Source organism: Macrobrachium nipponense, chromosome 1, assembly GCF_015104395.2.
Source record: "Macrobrachium nipponense isolate FS-2020 chromosome 1, ASM1510439v2, whole genome shotgun sequence".
NCBI lineage: Eukaryota > Metazoa > Arthropoda > Malacostraca > Decapoda > Palaemonidae > Macrobrachium > Macrobrachium nipponense.
In genome coordinates, this window is record NC_087200.1 from 76863122 (window position 1) to 76879768 (window position 16647).

Consider the following 16647-nt stretch of genomic DNA (forward strand, 5'->3'; position numbering starts at 1 on the left):
AGAGAATCAGATATTAGAATCATGACAGTTAATTCAGCTATATCCTTTTTCAGATCCTTATTTGAAAAAGGTTTAGCAGCTAGCACGATACGACAAACAAGTCAGCTTTGAAAAAGATATTTCAATTTGGATTTAACATAGACTTGACGGATTCCTACTTCTCGTCTATTATCCTAAGGCATGTGCTAGACTTAGGCCTTCTGTGAGGCCTACGTCAGTTTCATGGTTCTTAAACGATGTTCTAAACTGGCTTCCGAAACCGATAATGACACATGCTCGTTTATGATGCTCTTAAGAAAAACCCTATTTTTATTAAGTTTAGCTTCAGGAGCAAGAATTTCAGAACTGTCGGCTTTATTCCAGGATCCGATCATATTCAATTCCTTCCCACAGGGGAAGTCCTACTTTCTCCGGAACGTAGCTTTTTAGCAAAGAATGAAGATCCTTTGATGAGGTGGGAACCTTGGAAGGTACTACCCCTTCCACAAGATGTATCCCTTTGTCCAGTTTCAACCTTACGAGCCTTTCTGTCCAGGACCTCCTCATCCTCATCGGGGCCCCTCTTTAAGAGGGAAAAAGGTGGAACTTTATCCATTAAGGCATCAGGCAGCAAATCCTGTACTTTATTAAACAAGCCAATCCTGACTCTTTCCCGAAAGCACATGATGTCAGGGCAGTAGCCACCTCAATTAATTACTTCCAACATATGAACTTCAATGATTTGAAAAAGTATACCGGATGGAAATCGCCGACAGTGTTCAAAAGTCACTACCTTCAAGTCCTTGGAAGCTCTGAAATTCCCAGCAGTAGCAGCGGGTAACATAGTTTCCCTGACTCTAGCTAAATTGTAGTAGAAGATTCAGTCCTCCTTTCTACCTGCCTCACCCAACAGTTCGTCTATTCCTACCTTGTTCATTTGCATTCACCTTGTGTCTTTTAGCTGATTTTATGATAGTGTAGTGCCCTTATTGTCTGGCTAGGGACACTCACAGATGATTACAAACATTGATCTCATGGATGTTACCCCCTTATTTTTATGCTAGGGGATACATCATATTACAATGGTTACGGGTTTTGTATATTAAGTCATATACATTCCTTATATATTATTATTGTTGGTTGTTTTGTTTATCTGTTTATATTAATTGCTATTATTCTTTTGATACATGCTGTTACACAGATATCATTGGAGACATGTAAATCATTTTACCTGATATATGTAAATTACCCCTTATGTTATCAAACATGATTAGGTTTAAGGGTAATTTAAGCATAATTTTTATTTTTATATCACTGTGTATATGTATCTTTTTAGCAATTATATTCTTCTTATATATATTTTATCTTTTATTTGAGACCTATTCTGATTTATTTTATTTATTACTTGTTTACTTTATTTACAATCTTGTGCTATTTCTCTGGTACGATTTCGCGCAGCGACACGAGCTGAGCCCAGAAAAGGGATTTTGACGTAAGGAAAAATCTATTTCTGGGCGATTGGCTCGTGTCGCCAGCGAAAATCACCCACCCTACCCATCCCTTCGCTCAAGATTGTCTGCTAAACTTCAGGATGGCCACCAGAGGCGCAGCAGTCGGCAGCATGGGATGGAGTAGTAGTATGTACGAGCTGCTCACTCTGTGGGACGGCTCCTCTTGGAGGGTTTTTGTAGTGGGAGATTTCTATTGGCATTTGGCTCGTGGTAGTGGTCTCACTCGCCTAGTGTTCATACCGACACCCTCCTGGAGGGTGAGCGAGTCAGTTACACTGACCTTTTTCTTTATTTTATTTATTCTCTGGTATGTGTTAGTACATTTACCCTAGAAATAATAGATTAAAGGATATTTCGCTGGCGACACGAGCCAATCGCCCAGAAATAGATTTTTCCTAACGTCAAAATCCCTTTTTACCACCCTCTCTTCCTTCATCCTTTGAAGTATCTCCCACAAATGCTCTGATACATTATCTCTGTTCTAAGTTGGCTCTTGGCAGACAGGTTGGTAACTTCATTTGCCACATTTTTTTTTTTTTTTTTTTTTTTTTGTCACTTCATTTCATTCAAAACTTGACTTTCCATACCCTACTCATTTTGTGAGCAACCTGGATGAGTATGTCATTCTCATTTTCTGTCCTATTTTCTGCCTGAGCTTGTTTAATGAGGTAGAAAAACAGTCCTTTCTAGGTCAAACTTGCCAATATCCTGAGCAGGCTTACTGAGCCACTATTGTTTAATACTGCATCCTTAGATGAATTGATCCAAAAGATTAAAGTACAATAAAATCTCTCAGTATGGCTTTGTTCATATATGAAACAAACCTTCGGTCTTAACAATAGAATAATTTTCAAGTACCTAGCTAGAACAGGTTAAGCAATCAGAGATTGTAAAGCAAGGAATCTGTGAAATCTGGCAATGCGTGCGCATATTGGGTTAGTCTTTTTCTTAACCACCTTGGCGAGTGATGCAGTTGCTTACTCTCCATCCAAGCTGGTTGTTTTGCCCATGTTTTGCTCTTATTTGTTGTCTGTGTGTGTGCGTCTGTGTCAGTATGGCTTCCTCTGCATCTTCATGGCCGCATCAGCGTATGTGCCTGGGTGTTCAAGGTTTACCATGTTCTTGTTTCCTAGCTCCGTCTGCTACGAACCCCCATTCGACTTGCCATTCTGATTTCTGTACTGTGACGAATCCCTGCCCGGAACGTCGTGCGTGGCCTAGATTGCAGTAGAATTTACTTTATAGTACGGGGGAGCATCACAGATTTTCGATTCTTCCTTCTTGGGAATGGTTTTCTTCTCCTCACCTAGATGCTCCGTCTTCTCCCTCAGTCACATACCATGATGCTAGTGTTTGTGCATCGGTGTCTCCTTCCTTTTCTTCCATCGATTCGTCGTTGGAAGTATCGGGAGGTCCTCAAGCTGATTTAATGAGGAATGTCGTCCCCTCTTCCTCGGGTATTAATTTGCTTCCTGGGAGGGAGGAGGCAGTTTCTTCTGCTTCTTTTGTTTTAGAGTCAGAGGCATCCAAAATGGCAGCCCTCTGGGCATCGCTTGGTCTACAGGGTACTCCCTCCTTGGAGGGGTTCTTGACGCATTTCAGGGAGGCTCGCTCTCCCCCCCCCCCCCCCCCCCCCAAGCCTCCCCTGCTCTTCCACCTCCCCCTGGCCTTCTCTACATTGGTGCCTGTGGTCAGCCATCTTGTAATGCGCTACCCAGGTGGGTATCATGTTATTGCTGCTCCAGTGAGGCCAGCCACTAGTTATTGCTGCTCCAGTGAGGCCAGCCACTAGCTCAGGTCAGGGGGAGGTCATGACGTCACTCCCAGCTCCATTGGTGACGTCATCCCAGTTTCTTCGGGGATGTCACTCCCAGCTACATTGGTGTCGTCGGTTGGGACTGCTGTACTGCCTCTCACTCCTGAGTCATCAACGTTTGCTCCTGTGACGTCATCGCTGCCATCCGTGATGTATCCTCTTCCAACTATGATGTCTGCTTTCTCTCTCATGGATCCGTCCGAGGCTTTATGTCAGGCAGTTCTCAAGAGATTGGACTCTGTTTTAGAGGATAGGTTTGCTGCCTTCTCTGCTGAGAGGGCTGCGAGCAAGCGTAATGCATCTCCTCCCTCTTCTCCTGCTAAGAGGGTGTGCAAGGAAGGAGAGGTGTCTTCTTCCCCTGCGTCGCCTCCTTCTCCACCGCGTCGGCATATCATGCATTGGAGGATTAAGGACTTTGCAATTTCTTCGTCAGCGAGTGAAGACAGTCCATCGCTTACTGCCGCTCACATCCTTGTCCCTTCCTCGCATGTCCGTGCTCCTGAGAGTGATAGTGCTTTGTCTGCTGCTCCTTGTGGTTCTTCTTCCCTTGCTCAAGGCATCAATGGTGTGTGTGGAAGTGCTGTCAGTGGGAGGGGTCATCCTTTGTATTGCAAAGTGGGATCTCCCTTGTGCAGTCTGCTGTTGCTTCGTTGTCCCTACTTCGGTACATGGACATGTAGCAGCCTCACACGTATATGCGGATGTTGGTGATTTGTCCTCTGCGGCTTCTGCTCCAGTGCCTGCTCGTTATCATAAAGATGTTAAGGCGCCAGTGTAAAGATCGAAGGTTGTTAATACAGAAGTGGTCCAGCCTGTGCGTTTGCCTTCTTCTCCCAATGATGCTGTTAGTGATTTGCCTCCAAGAGGTTCTCATCCTGTATCTAGAGTTCGAAATACAACTCCGTCGCACAGACGTGTGTGTGCTTCGCACAGCCGTGTATGTGAACACGTCCGTGAACATGTACGTGAACCTTCTGTTGTGAGTGTGTGGGTTGGTATTCCTGGTGAAGTGCTTGGTTCGTCGCAGAAGTCAGTGTGCGGCTCCAGTCAGGAAAGGTCTCTGGTGTCTTTACTGGTTGGCGCACCAGGTCCTTTGGCTGCTGAGTCTTTGGTTGATGATTTGTTGCCTGCAGTTGGATTACAGAAAGCTGGTGTTTCTAGAAAAACTTCTTTGGTGTTGTTGCCGGAGCAAGAGGAGGGAGAAACACAGGAGTTTTTGTCTTCTTTTGCTGAGGTTGTTGATCTCATTCGTAGGTTCAACAACCTGGAGTGTAGGGCTCAAGCTCAGTCTACTATTACTCCTACTTGCTTTGAAGCCTTGCTTGGGGCTACTCGAGATCCTAAGTCCTCTTTACAGCGTCCCCTATCGGTACATGTTTAGTCGGTCTTACAGTGGGTGAATGCCTCAGTGTCAGACCAGGACAGATCTCTTCGGTCAAAGGGTTTTTCCAAGTTGCTTCCTCCTCCTCCTCTCACAAGGCATAGGAAATATTATGCTACCAACTCTGTCTGTTTGGTGCCTCGACATCTTAACCCAGATATGTCTCAAGCCATGGTTGACATTGGAGCAAGTGTGGCCGGTGGCCCCTTCCTTGTCACTGCAGGATGCTTTGGGTATGGGGTTTACGGCAGCCTCCATGTTTCAGACAGTGTCATGGTTGGACTTGCGGTTGATGGCCATAGCCAAGAGTGCGTCTTAACAGGTCTGTAGTAGGGTTGGTTAGTGCGTCTTCCCTTGCCAGTTTGTTGCAGTCTGGGGGCAAGACATTTTCTTATCTAGCTCATCTTAGTGTCAATTTGTGGGTTAATCTTCTGCTGATCAGAAGAGATGCAGCGTTGTCCAAGGTGGAGAGATCAGTAGACCCTGAGTCCTTGTTAGCATTCAGGAATGGGGATTTGTTGGATTCTAAGTTCCTGTTTCCATGGACTGAGCTGGAGGACGCGATAGACCGGGGCCGGGGTGACACGAAGGTCAGGTTGGTGCATCAAGCTGTCTCCAAGTTGGAGTCTCGTTCTCATTGTCCTCCTCTCCCCTCGAGCACAACAACAAATGCCAGGATCATCCCCTAATAAGTCGGCTAGGAGTTCGGCTTTGGTTAGGCCCTCTCAATCTTCTCAGAGTAAGTCTGACAGACAACGTCCCTTTCAGCCCCGCTCATACAAGCCAAGGAGGGGCTCCAGGGGTAGAGGCAGGGGAGGTCGCCGATAGGTTGGGCGCCTCTCCCTCTGCTTTGTCACGGGTAGGGGGATGCTTGGTGGGCCAGTGGGCCAAGTGGCAGAGTTATGGCACAGAGAAGTGGGTAGTAGAATGTTCTTAGGGTAGGATATCTACTACCGTTCGACTCCTCTCCTCCACTCTTGGACAGACCTTTGCTTAGGCAAATGTATGCCCCCAATTCTCCAAAGTTCTTAGCTCTCTGGGAGGAGGTGCAGAGAATGCTGGACAAGGGTGCAATAGTGGAAGTAGTACATCTGTCTCCGGGGTTTTACAGTCACATCTTGGTGCTGAAAGCGTCAGGCGGTTGAAGACCAGTGATCGATCTATCCACCTTGAATCATTTTGTCCGGAAGGCGAGACCCTGCGATCAGTGTTGGCAGCAGAGAGGGACAACAACTTCATGCTGTTGATAGATCTAAAGGACATGTACTTCCAAATCTCCATTCATCCTTCCAGGAAGTTCTCTGCTTCTCTCTCAGAGAGAAAGTGATCCAGTTTAAGGTCTTATGCTTCGGGTTGACCACGTCCCCTCAGTTGTTCACAAGAGTCTTCTCCCTCATCTCGACTTAAGCTCATTCTCAAGGGATCCATCTGTTGAGGTACCTCGACGACTGGTTGGTCTTAGCGGGTTCCAAGGAGAAACTGCTGCAGGACAGGGATCGTCTGCTTCAGTTTTGTCTGGAACTTGGCATTATGGTGAATCTGGAGAAATTGAATCTTGTCCCTGGACAGAGAATTCTTTATCTAGGCATGGTCATCGATACAGCAGCGTTGAGGTTTTTCCATCGAACCAGAGGTTGGAGAAGTTGCGGAAGGTGACGCGATTTCCTGTCGCAGCCAGATCAGTCAGCTCATCGGTGGCAGGTTCTTTTGGGGATTTTATCTTCCTTGGAGAAGCTGGTCCCTCACAGCGACTTCATCTTCGGTCTCTGCAATGGAGACTGAGGGACTTCTGGTCTCCAGCAGGGGACTCCCCTCTGCTAAGGGTTCCCCTGTCCCGAGAGGTGAGGGAAGATCTTAGTTGGTGGTTGGACAATCAGAATCTTCTGGAAGGTGTTCCTCTGCATTCTCTATCTCCAGACTTCCTTCTGTTTTCAGATGCCTCCCTCGCAGTTTGGGACGCTCATTAAGGTGGCCTCGTTACTTCGGGCATTTGGGGTCTGGAGGACAAGCTGCAACACATCGTGTTGGAGTTGAAGGCAGCCTTTCAGGGTCTGAAGGAATTTCGGGAGAAGGTTGAGGGTCTCTGTGGCTCTCATGTCGGACAACACCACGGTGGTCGCTTATGTGAACAAGCAGGGGGGACTGGTTTCATGTCAACTCCATGCTTTGACAGTCGAGATTCACCAGTGGGCGGTCAACAAATCGGTGGAGCTCTCAGCCAGGTATATGACAACCTAAGTTGTTGGGACCAAAATTTCACAAAGTGGTCCCTACATCATGTCATAGCGGACAGGCAGCTCCAGGTTTGGGGGAAGCCTATGCTGGACCTCTTTGTGACCCGGTTCAACAAGAAACTGGAAGTTTACTGTCTGATGGTTCCGGATCCTCTGGCGTTAGCAAAGGACACTTTTCAACATCCCTGGGACAACCTGGAAGTGTATGCCTTCCCTCTGTTTTGTTTGATCTACTAAGTGCTGAACAGGATAGAAAGATTTCACCAGTCATTAGAATTCCTGTCTCTTCATGGTTGGAGACTATTAAGTAACCCCTCCGAGCGAGAGGTTTTTCTCAGAAATCAGCAGGGCATATGTCCAGCAATCTCAGGAAATCTACCTCTGCAGTTTACCGAGGTAATGGGCAATCTACTGTGAATGGTGTCATAGACAGGGTTTCTCTCCACTCAAAACCTCTGTGCGCTTAGCAGATTTTTCAGTCCTCCTCAGGGATGAGAAAGGCTTATCCATCTCTGTTATTAGGGGCTACAGATCAGCCCTGAGTTTAGTGTTACATTTTAAAGGGGTTGACATCTCTTCATCCTGGGAACTCTCCCTGTTGTTCAAAGGCTTTGAACAGTCCTGTTCTACAAGAGAGCTTAGGACTCCAACTTGAGATGTTTCCTTGGTCTTGAGGAGTTTCATTAAAGCTCCCTATGAGCCTTTACATTGTTCATCTGACAAGAACTTGGCACTCAAGACGGTTTTCCTCCTGGCCTTGGCTTCTTTGAAGAGAGTAGAGGAGCTTCATGGCTTGAGTTATAATGTGAAACATACCAGGGGTTGGGGGTCAATGTCCTTCGAATTTGTCCTGAAATTCATGGCTTAGACCCAAAATCCCTCGGTACAAGATGACAGATTTACCTCCTTTTCCATTCCATTTTTGCATGACTTTTTGGGTGGTGATTCTCAGAAGCTCTTGTTATGTCCTGTCAGGGCCCTGCATTGCTATCTTAAGAGGACATGACATCTCAGACCAGGGTGTTGTAGGCTATTTGTTAGCACAGGACATTCTAAAAAAGAGATTTCCAGGAATACAATCTCTTTCTGGATATGTGAGGCTATCAGGCAGTCGTATTTGTCTCCTGACAATTCCGTCACTGAGTATCTGCAGGCTAGAGCACATGATGCCAGAGGTATTAGCTCTTCTCTGGCATTCAAGAAAAATTTGCCTGTTCGTAGAATTCTGAACGCTGGTACATGGTTACGTCAGTCAACATTCACCTCTTTTCATCTTAAGGATGTTGCACACAGGTCTATAGATACCTTTTCCTTAGGTCCTGTGGTGGCAGCCCAACAGATTGTGTAACTCATCGTTGCCTCTTACCGGGCAAATTTGTATCTTACCTAAGATAATTGTGTGGAAGAAAGAATGAGTGAGTTGGCTGGTCTCTTTCTTTGTCTTATTCCTTTCTTCTTCCTACAGGAGGGTTGAGGAATAGACACGTCATTCGCTGGACTGGACTGATACAATAGCAAATACTCTGCTCTCTAGCAAGGAAGAGTGAGGAGTGATGACAAATCTCTCTGGTTTATTTAGTTTGTTATCGAACAGTCAGAATTTTTCTTTAGTTCCCTAATTCCCTAATGCAATGAATCTGCTCATATATCATTGTACAAAACCCAGTTGGCTGAGTTGTTGGATATCAGTTTATCTATCTTCTCATGGGCATTGGTCCACCTCTTGTAGATATTTATTCTTGGAGGTGGGCTGGTGGGTTATCCCTCAGCTGGTTTAGGATGTCTATAGTACTTCCCACCAAGTATAAGTCTATCCTATTGTTAAGACTGAAGGTTTGTTTTGCGTATGAACAAATGACAAATAGTTTAAACAATTTATATTTTTCATAGCTAACAAACCTGAGGTCTTAACGTTTTATTGCCCACCTCTAGCGCCCCTCTGTCATCTTATGACATCCTGGGTTGGGAAAGGGTAACGTGATGGTGTGGGTTGCGTGGTCTTTGACCAGCTTTCACCCAATATGTGCACACGTTGCTAGATTTCACAGATTCCTTGCTTTACAATCTCTGATTGTTTAATTGGTTCCAGCTAGGCACTTGAAAATGATCCTATTGTTAAGACCTGAGGTTTGTTAATTATGAAAAATACAAATTATTTTTTAAAACTTGTCATTTTTGGGTGTTAGAAGTGTCTGTTAGCAGAAAATGTGTTCTCAAAGTTTCAGATAATATAGACTCGAGAAAGATTTTTAAACAGAATTAAAAAAATAAAGTAACATCATATGAATACATTTGTAGGAGCATCTTAAAAATTATAGTTGACATAAAATAAAATTTACTTACATTAGAAAGTGTAAGCCCAACAAAGGATACACAAGCTGATCACAGAAAACCACGACCTTTGTGTTTTTTCTCACTACTACTTCCTTTTTGGCCTTATCGACAATGTAGATGATTTAGGGTGAGACTCTCTAAAGTTTTGTGGTGAACTCCTAATGTTTTCAATATTTTAGATCATTTTAATCATATGTATATTTTAATAATCCTTATTTGACCTTTGAAAAGTGTTTGTGGGTTGAAATCATATGATACCATTCTAAGACTTTGCAATGGAATGTGGTAAATAGTTACAAGACTTTTATTTCCACTTTTTACTTTAAGCTACCATTGAGTTTTGTGTGCTAGCTTGTCTTTTCAGCTCATAATCTGGTGAATAGCCCAGTTAGTTAGTTTTTTTTTTATGTTTGACATTTTGCAGTTTTCAATTAAGTTAACATGGCTGATCTCAAATTTTCAGATTCCCTGATCACAAAACAGGATGGCATCACAGCTGAAAAACAGAACATTAGCAAAAGGCACAAGGCAAAAGGCAAAACTAAAAACAGTTGTGAATGCTTGACAGAATCTAAAAGGATTGTGGAGGAGAAGGAGGAAATGGATGATGAGGAGCTATTTGAGTGTCACCTAGGAGCCAATGGCCAAGTGGTTCTTTGGAGCTCAGAGAGGGAAAGTAGGACTACCTTTTGATGTTAATAGTTGGTGTCTTGCTTGTCACATCCTGCCTTGAAAGTAATTTGCCTTCTTTATTTATGTTGCATCCTTTTGCTTGATATTATATATTTTGATTAGGACACAGTATAAACTGTTACCGAGTGTTATTAGCTACCATTTGGCATGCTCATGATTACAGCTGCTATAGATTATTGTTTATAGCAAAAATTATGCTTCAGATCTTTTTTCCTTTCACACAGCTTTAGATGTTCTATGTCTTGGTGTAAAGACAAGTATGTAAAAGGGGTTAATTCATCTTTCATGTAACTACATTACCACATGTTGATAATTGTACATATGCGGAACAGTGTAAGAGCATGTATCATTTTTGTTCCTCTATAGCTAAAGTAAAGTCTTTCCAATTCCAGTCTTTGTAAACATGTAGTAATCCAGCTTTCTGGATGAACCAGCCCCTTTGAGCAAGATTTTCACTGTATCGATCCAACCCACCCTGATTTATGCTGGTTTTGTAACAAATACAGTACAGTTAGCATTGGATTTATGATTCTTGTGTTCAGTCATAAAGTATATATATACAACACATAAATTCAAATGTATTCAATATGTAAAAGATTGGGTCAGTCACTTAGTGATTGTAACCCATCCATCCATCAGCCTAAGTCAGCAATATTTTGCCCAGAAATATGATTGGATACCCTCAGTTTTATATAGAACATGCAACAAGACATAAATAACTGCGGAGGCTGGATTAAGAATAAGCAAAAGCAATTAATAAGGATATAAGAAATATCTAATCCAGGCTAAGTAATATGTAACTTGACCTTTTCCTCCCTTGTGCAAGGTCTGTAAGGTAAGGTATGAGTTCAATGAAACCATTCATCATCTTCATTTGACTCCAACAACTACAAGACTGGGTAAGACCAAGACCTAGTGTTCTAACAATATGGTTGGCACCTTGCCCTACATGAGTTTCCCCACACTGTCCAGCTTCACTTCAAGAGTGCAGTTGCTCCACTTGCACTTTCATTTCAGCAGCTGAAAACAAATCTTATTAGTTTATTTTTCTGCTTGCTAGCATTAATATCAAAAGGAATAAAACTCAAGGCTTTCTTATACCAGTAATATATAGATACACATTGCTAATAGGTTGCATTAATCAACCATGGTGGATATCCTCTTGAGGGAAATCTCTGGCAAATTTTGGAACTCACCAATATTTACATCCTCTGTTCACATTTTTTATGGTTTGATATCCTGTAGTTTTTGAGGTTCATTGTGCATGTTAATCTATCACAAGTCTTGTGGGCTTAATTCTTTTCTTCCTTTCATTTTGAGGTATTATAGTTTTTATGATTCAAAATGGAATTTGTCCTTGAGAACTCAGTCTGCAACACATCAGCCAACTTTCTTCACTTTACATGAAATTAATAAGGATCCTGAAGAATTTTAATTCTTTTAACATGGGCTAGAACTTCCATTTGTTTATTTTAGTTCCCATGCTTTCACTTTACCTTGATTTTTATAGTAACGTTTTCAGTTTTTTTCTTTCTGATGTGTAAATTTATAATTTGGCACAGAGAATATAACTCTAAATAATAAGCATTGTATGACTAGCTTTTAACCTTAGTTTTTTTAGTTTTTATGGCCAGCAAACTGCTAAGAAATAGAAAAAGTGAAATGACAAGAAAGTTGTAAATGGCCTATAGACTAAAGCTGTGAACTTGTGGAAAGGGGTAACATCATTAATCTAAACAAATTATCATCTTACAGTAGACGTCCCGTATTCGCGGGGGATGGGTACCAGACCTTCCCCTGCAAATACATAGCTTAAATCCTTAACAACTTCTTAAAAACCCTCTAAAAATGCTTAGTTCTGCCTATTTTGATAGCTAAAACACAAAAAAAAACTTCTGAAAATGCTTATACCTGAGCTTTTTAATAGTTTTATCACAAAAAGTGCATTTAGTCACGAAAATGACATGAAATTACAGTAATTTGGAAATATTTCTCATTTTGAAAATTCCACAAATAGGCAGACTTTCCACAAATTATGGCTAAATACGGTCCCTAGAAAAATCCATGAATAGCAGAGTCCGCGAAAAGCAAGGTCAACTGTATTCAGTTGCCCTGGAAGTTTACATGGTATGACCTCAGTATGAATGATCCTTAGCTTAAGAAAGATTACTTTTTCGTAATGTCATAATGTTGTCAGTACGTATTTTGTTGTTAATAATAACTTATCACTCATGTGACTATGTAAATTTTGATATTTCCCATATTTGCCGGCGTATTAGATGCACTTTTTTTATGTTAAATGTATAAAAAAAACTGCCCTGGATCCAGTGTAGCTGTATTACGGATGGGAGACCGAGTACCGTAGGCTCGGGTAGGCCTTTCCTACAGCAAACATACTGGGTAGGCACAATAATTGTTGCTTATAATAAAACATTAAAAAGCAAGCCTAATTATTACAGTGAATTGTGTTATAATAATAAAATATTGAAAACAAGCCAAATTATCCGTCTGTTATCGCAGACTTATGAAAAATTGCTTACAATATGTTGGCAGTTAGCCTGTCACCCATTTACAATGAGTGGATGTGATCAAAATCAAAGCACCGCCTGTTGTTCATTTATGGTAAATTTCATACAAAGTCCAAACTTTATTTCAGTATGCTCTCACAATATTGTATTTCATGCAAAGAATAATACATTTTTCCCTACAAAATCTCTTTAAAATATCATTCAATAAATGTATGATGAAACATACTAAATTTTTTTTCTTCACAAAATGTCCTTGTAAAATAGGTGTGCGTCTTATGCGCCGGCAAATACAGTAATCTTTCTCCCCAACATTAAAATGAAGTTAAGTGTACAGTAGATGTTGGTTTTCCTAAAACCCAGTATTAAGTTAGAAGATTTAGCTGGATGTATTACCTGAGATGTTATTTGTTTGGTCTACTCTCATGTTTCGTATTTAGTAACTCAGTGTGTGCTGTAAAATTACTTAGTTCCTTCACAGGACAGCTCATATTTCAGAGCTTGGCTACAGAAGACCCCTCCATAGTGCTTCAGGAGATATTTCTCCCTACAAGAGGGACAGTGCATTCTGGACTCTGCACAACTGTGGCCATGGGAATTAACTGTTAGTTAATTGTTTTAACAAATGTTTGGGTGTTTTTACTTATGTCTTATGTTCTGTTTGGGATTTAATATTTGCCTACCATCTTGTTGATGGTATGGGGCATGTTTTTATGTACTTTTGATCTGATTTGTTGGTAGATGTGGTTTTCAAGTTGAGTGTGTGGTTGCTAAAGTCTAGCTGGGATTAGTGAAGGTCTGTTTGTGCCTGAAGGTGCTGGAATGGGTCTCATTGTTGGTGCTTGTTCCTTCCTCCCCACCCCTTTTTTTTTACTATGTTTGTTGTTGGTTTGCATACATTAGCTGTTCAGTGACTCAACTATCACTTTTTGTGGGGTACTGTATCACTATGATATTAAAGCATGTCAAATTCTTCACTGGGCTAAATCTGTACCTTATATTCTAGCGCTCTCATCCATGATATTCACACTAAGAATGATGAATCCTTCAAAACCCCAGTTATTCCCTTCTTTCAGTGGGGTACATTGCTTTCTTTTTACTTTAACTTTTAATGCTGTTATGGTTGTTATTCTTATTGGCTTTAACTCTTAGACAGCTCCATGAGTCAGAATCTGCAGTTGGTTCCCCTTACCTGGAAATGAGTGATCTCAATCTTGTAATGCTCTCTATACCTGTCTCAGACCCTGACATTCTACATAAATTAGTGAGATTCCTAACTGACATACTACATAAAATTGTGAGACTTTCAGCAGATATACTACATAAAATAATGAGATTCCAGGTTGGCATTAGTTGGTTCAAAGATCTTGCTAAATATTTAGCCCTGCAACAACTCTTCATTACATGCATGATAAGGCCCAAGTCATCAACCATGGAAGCTGGATTTTAGCTCTTATTCCTCACCAGTCACTGTTTTAGAGGAGACATTATGGCTTCCCCTCGAAGTACATACATATATCATAAGATGACAAAAAAAATGACACAGCTGACCTTGCCACCACCAAACCATCAAGACATTGCTTCTAAAGTTATGATCTTGAGCCATGGAAGAGGTTAGAGAAACACTGCTTATTTTCAGTAATAAAGCCCTGTTGTAGACTATCATTAGAGATACCTTCATCACGACTGAATATCCAAGTTCATCCTCTTTTCAGTCTTATCCATCAGAATCACAAAAGTTATTGACTCATTATCATAAGGTAAACAGTAAACTTGACGAATAGACCTTAAGGGTAGCTCCTGGTGCTACCCCAGGCCTTTACTTTTGAATAATTGCACTTTTGGACCTTTGTAGTTAGAAGATCTTCAGCAGTCAAAAGTACCAGCATCAACAAGAGTTCTGTAAATTATTTTGTTCTTAAAACCTCTTTTTAGAACAAACAAGTATTCAGGACCTCATTCAAATAAGGAAGAACCCTAGGTATTCATCAACAATAATGGTAGTTGCTTCCTAGGACAATCAGGAAAGTCATTTCCTAGTGACTGTTGGTACATTTTCCCAAAAATCCATTTAGCTTGTTTTGGGGAGAAGAGTCTGTTAGTGTTAGGTATTTTGCCTTGTTTTCTCTTAAAGTCAAGATTTTGAACTTCTGATTGCCATCACTTCTGGGAAGTAGAAGTGATCTTCCTGAATGTTGAATTATTGGTACTGTAGATATGAATGTCCATTTTTGCATCCTTGGGGAATCCTATTTTCTGTATATCTGTAGTAATCAATCAGTTATCGGTGAGTTTTGGTCAGGAGATCCTCTCCTTGAAGGTAATAGCCAAGGTTTGTGAAAAATCATACCTCCCAAATGTGATAAATATTATCAGATTAGTGGACAACCTCTTGTAAGAGAAGGAGCATTGGCCAGTCAGGATTAGGAGCTCTCATTAGTTGAGAGACTAGTTCTCTAAGGTTATCATGTATTGCTTACATGTGCTCAAGATTCTCTTCAACAGTCTATGGCAGGGATGGCAACCCCCAGTCAAAAGCAGCATGTGACCAATCCACGTTACAAGTTTTTTGTAGTATCAGACTGGGGTCAGAAGTTTTCTGTCATGTCCTATTATAGAAATATGTAGAAGTCAGCCCCCTTCTCTTTGCCTTTTAGATGCTTAATTTCCCTTTAGACCAAAGCCAGTGATACTGTATTCATATCCCGCTTCATGTTATGACAAAGAATTTTTGACAAAATCCATCAGCAAGGATCATCAGAATGTTCCCTCCATGCCAAGAAGTATATCTTTTTCTGTACAGAAAATTTTCATTGGAGTAAGTTAGCTCTTATTTATTTTTATCAATGCTTGAGTTCCTGGCTTTACTAGGATAGGAACTGGTGGTGTTTAAGCATTATGTGTAAGTGTCACTACATTTAACAAAAGATTTAAAAAGGAAACATATATACGTATGTTATTTAGCTATGATTTTTTGATAACTTTGATGGTCCCTTTTTTTCATTATATTTTTTAAAATATTAACTACCAAGAATAGTTTTAACCACATAAATACCAGTGTTTTTTTGTGGGATTAAAATATACTAATATATCATCAAATGGAAATACAGTGGTACCTCAGGATACAAAATTAATCCGTTCCAAAGCGGCCTTCGTAACCTGAGCGTTTCGTATCTTGAACCGCATTTTACATGTAAATTGCCTAATTTATTCCAAGGCCCTCCAAAAACACCCCAGTAAATTTTATAATAAAGCTAAATTGACCAATAAACAATGAAGTACAACAATTTGGACCAGTCAATACCTAACTTAATACATACTACTAATATGTACTACATAGTACCCGTAAATAAAGTGTATTAGTGTACATGGTATACAAGAAGTACTGTACGTACATATATACGTATGTAGTAAAATGTGGAACCTTACCTTTCTTCGAGTGAGGCTATCTCCGAAAGTGGCGATAGAGGAGGAGGACAAACGGCTGAAAACTTGTACGTACACTTAACTTTACGAAACATTAAAAAATGTCAGGAAACATTAAGACTAAACTTTACGAAACACATTAACAAATGGCACAAAACCTTAACACTTATCTATACAAAAAACCTCAAATTAAATTTCTTATTTTGTTGTCTTTTTTTTATTTTTACATTTTATTACTTTTTTTTTTTTTTTTTTTTACAAAATTTCAATTTCTTCACCACTTTCAACTTTCTGTTTTTTCATAGTATCACTTGGATCTTCCTGTTTGCTTACTCCTATTAAGGCCTCTTTAAAAAATAACTATCGAAGGAAGATTGCTTCTGCCTGCTTTTGACAATGTTCCTGAAACGACTCAGGCAAACGTCATTGAACTGTGCAAGCATACGACCTGTGTAAGCTTTTTCGGGGTGTCTCTTTTCTACAAATGATTGAACCTTATGAAAAGCAGCTAGAGCATCCTTAATTTCTGCCGTTGTCATAGGGTCGTCCTCCTCCTCCTCGCCGCTGCTAGAGAACTCTTCTTGAACGACGTTATGTTGCATGGCCTCCAACTCCTTCAGGTCATCCATCGTAAGCTCCTCTTGGTGCTCCTCAAGATGGTCATTGATGTCGTCCTCGTTGACGACCAGCCCCATGGACTTGCCGAGTGTAATGATCTCATCAAGAATTCTATGTGTGTATGATAACG

The 16647-nt window shown here is 41.0% G+C and overlaps 1 protein-coding gene across 8 annotated transcripts in view; it reads left to right on the top strand.

Moving 5' to 3' along the window:
• Positions 1-16647, top strand: part of LOC135219389 (methyltransferase-like protein 22) — a 603918-nt gene that overhangs the window by 488615 nt on the left and 98656 nt on the right. For 7 of the 8 annotated variants that reach the window (XM_064256120.1, XM_064256126.1, XM_064256127.1 and 4 more), the window contains exons 3-4: positions 9719-9931; positions 12955-13077. In XM_064256120.1, the coding sequence (XP_064112190.1) occupies positions 9719-9931; positions 12955-13077 (336 nt within the window). The remainder of the gene's footprint in view (positions 1-9718; positions 9932-12954; positions 13078-16647) is intronic. The other variant, XM_064256125.1, reaches the window with a different exon arrangement.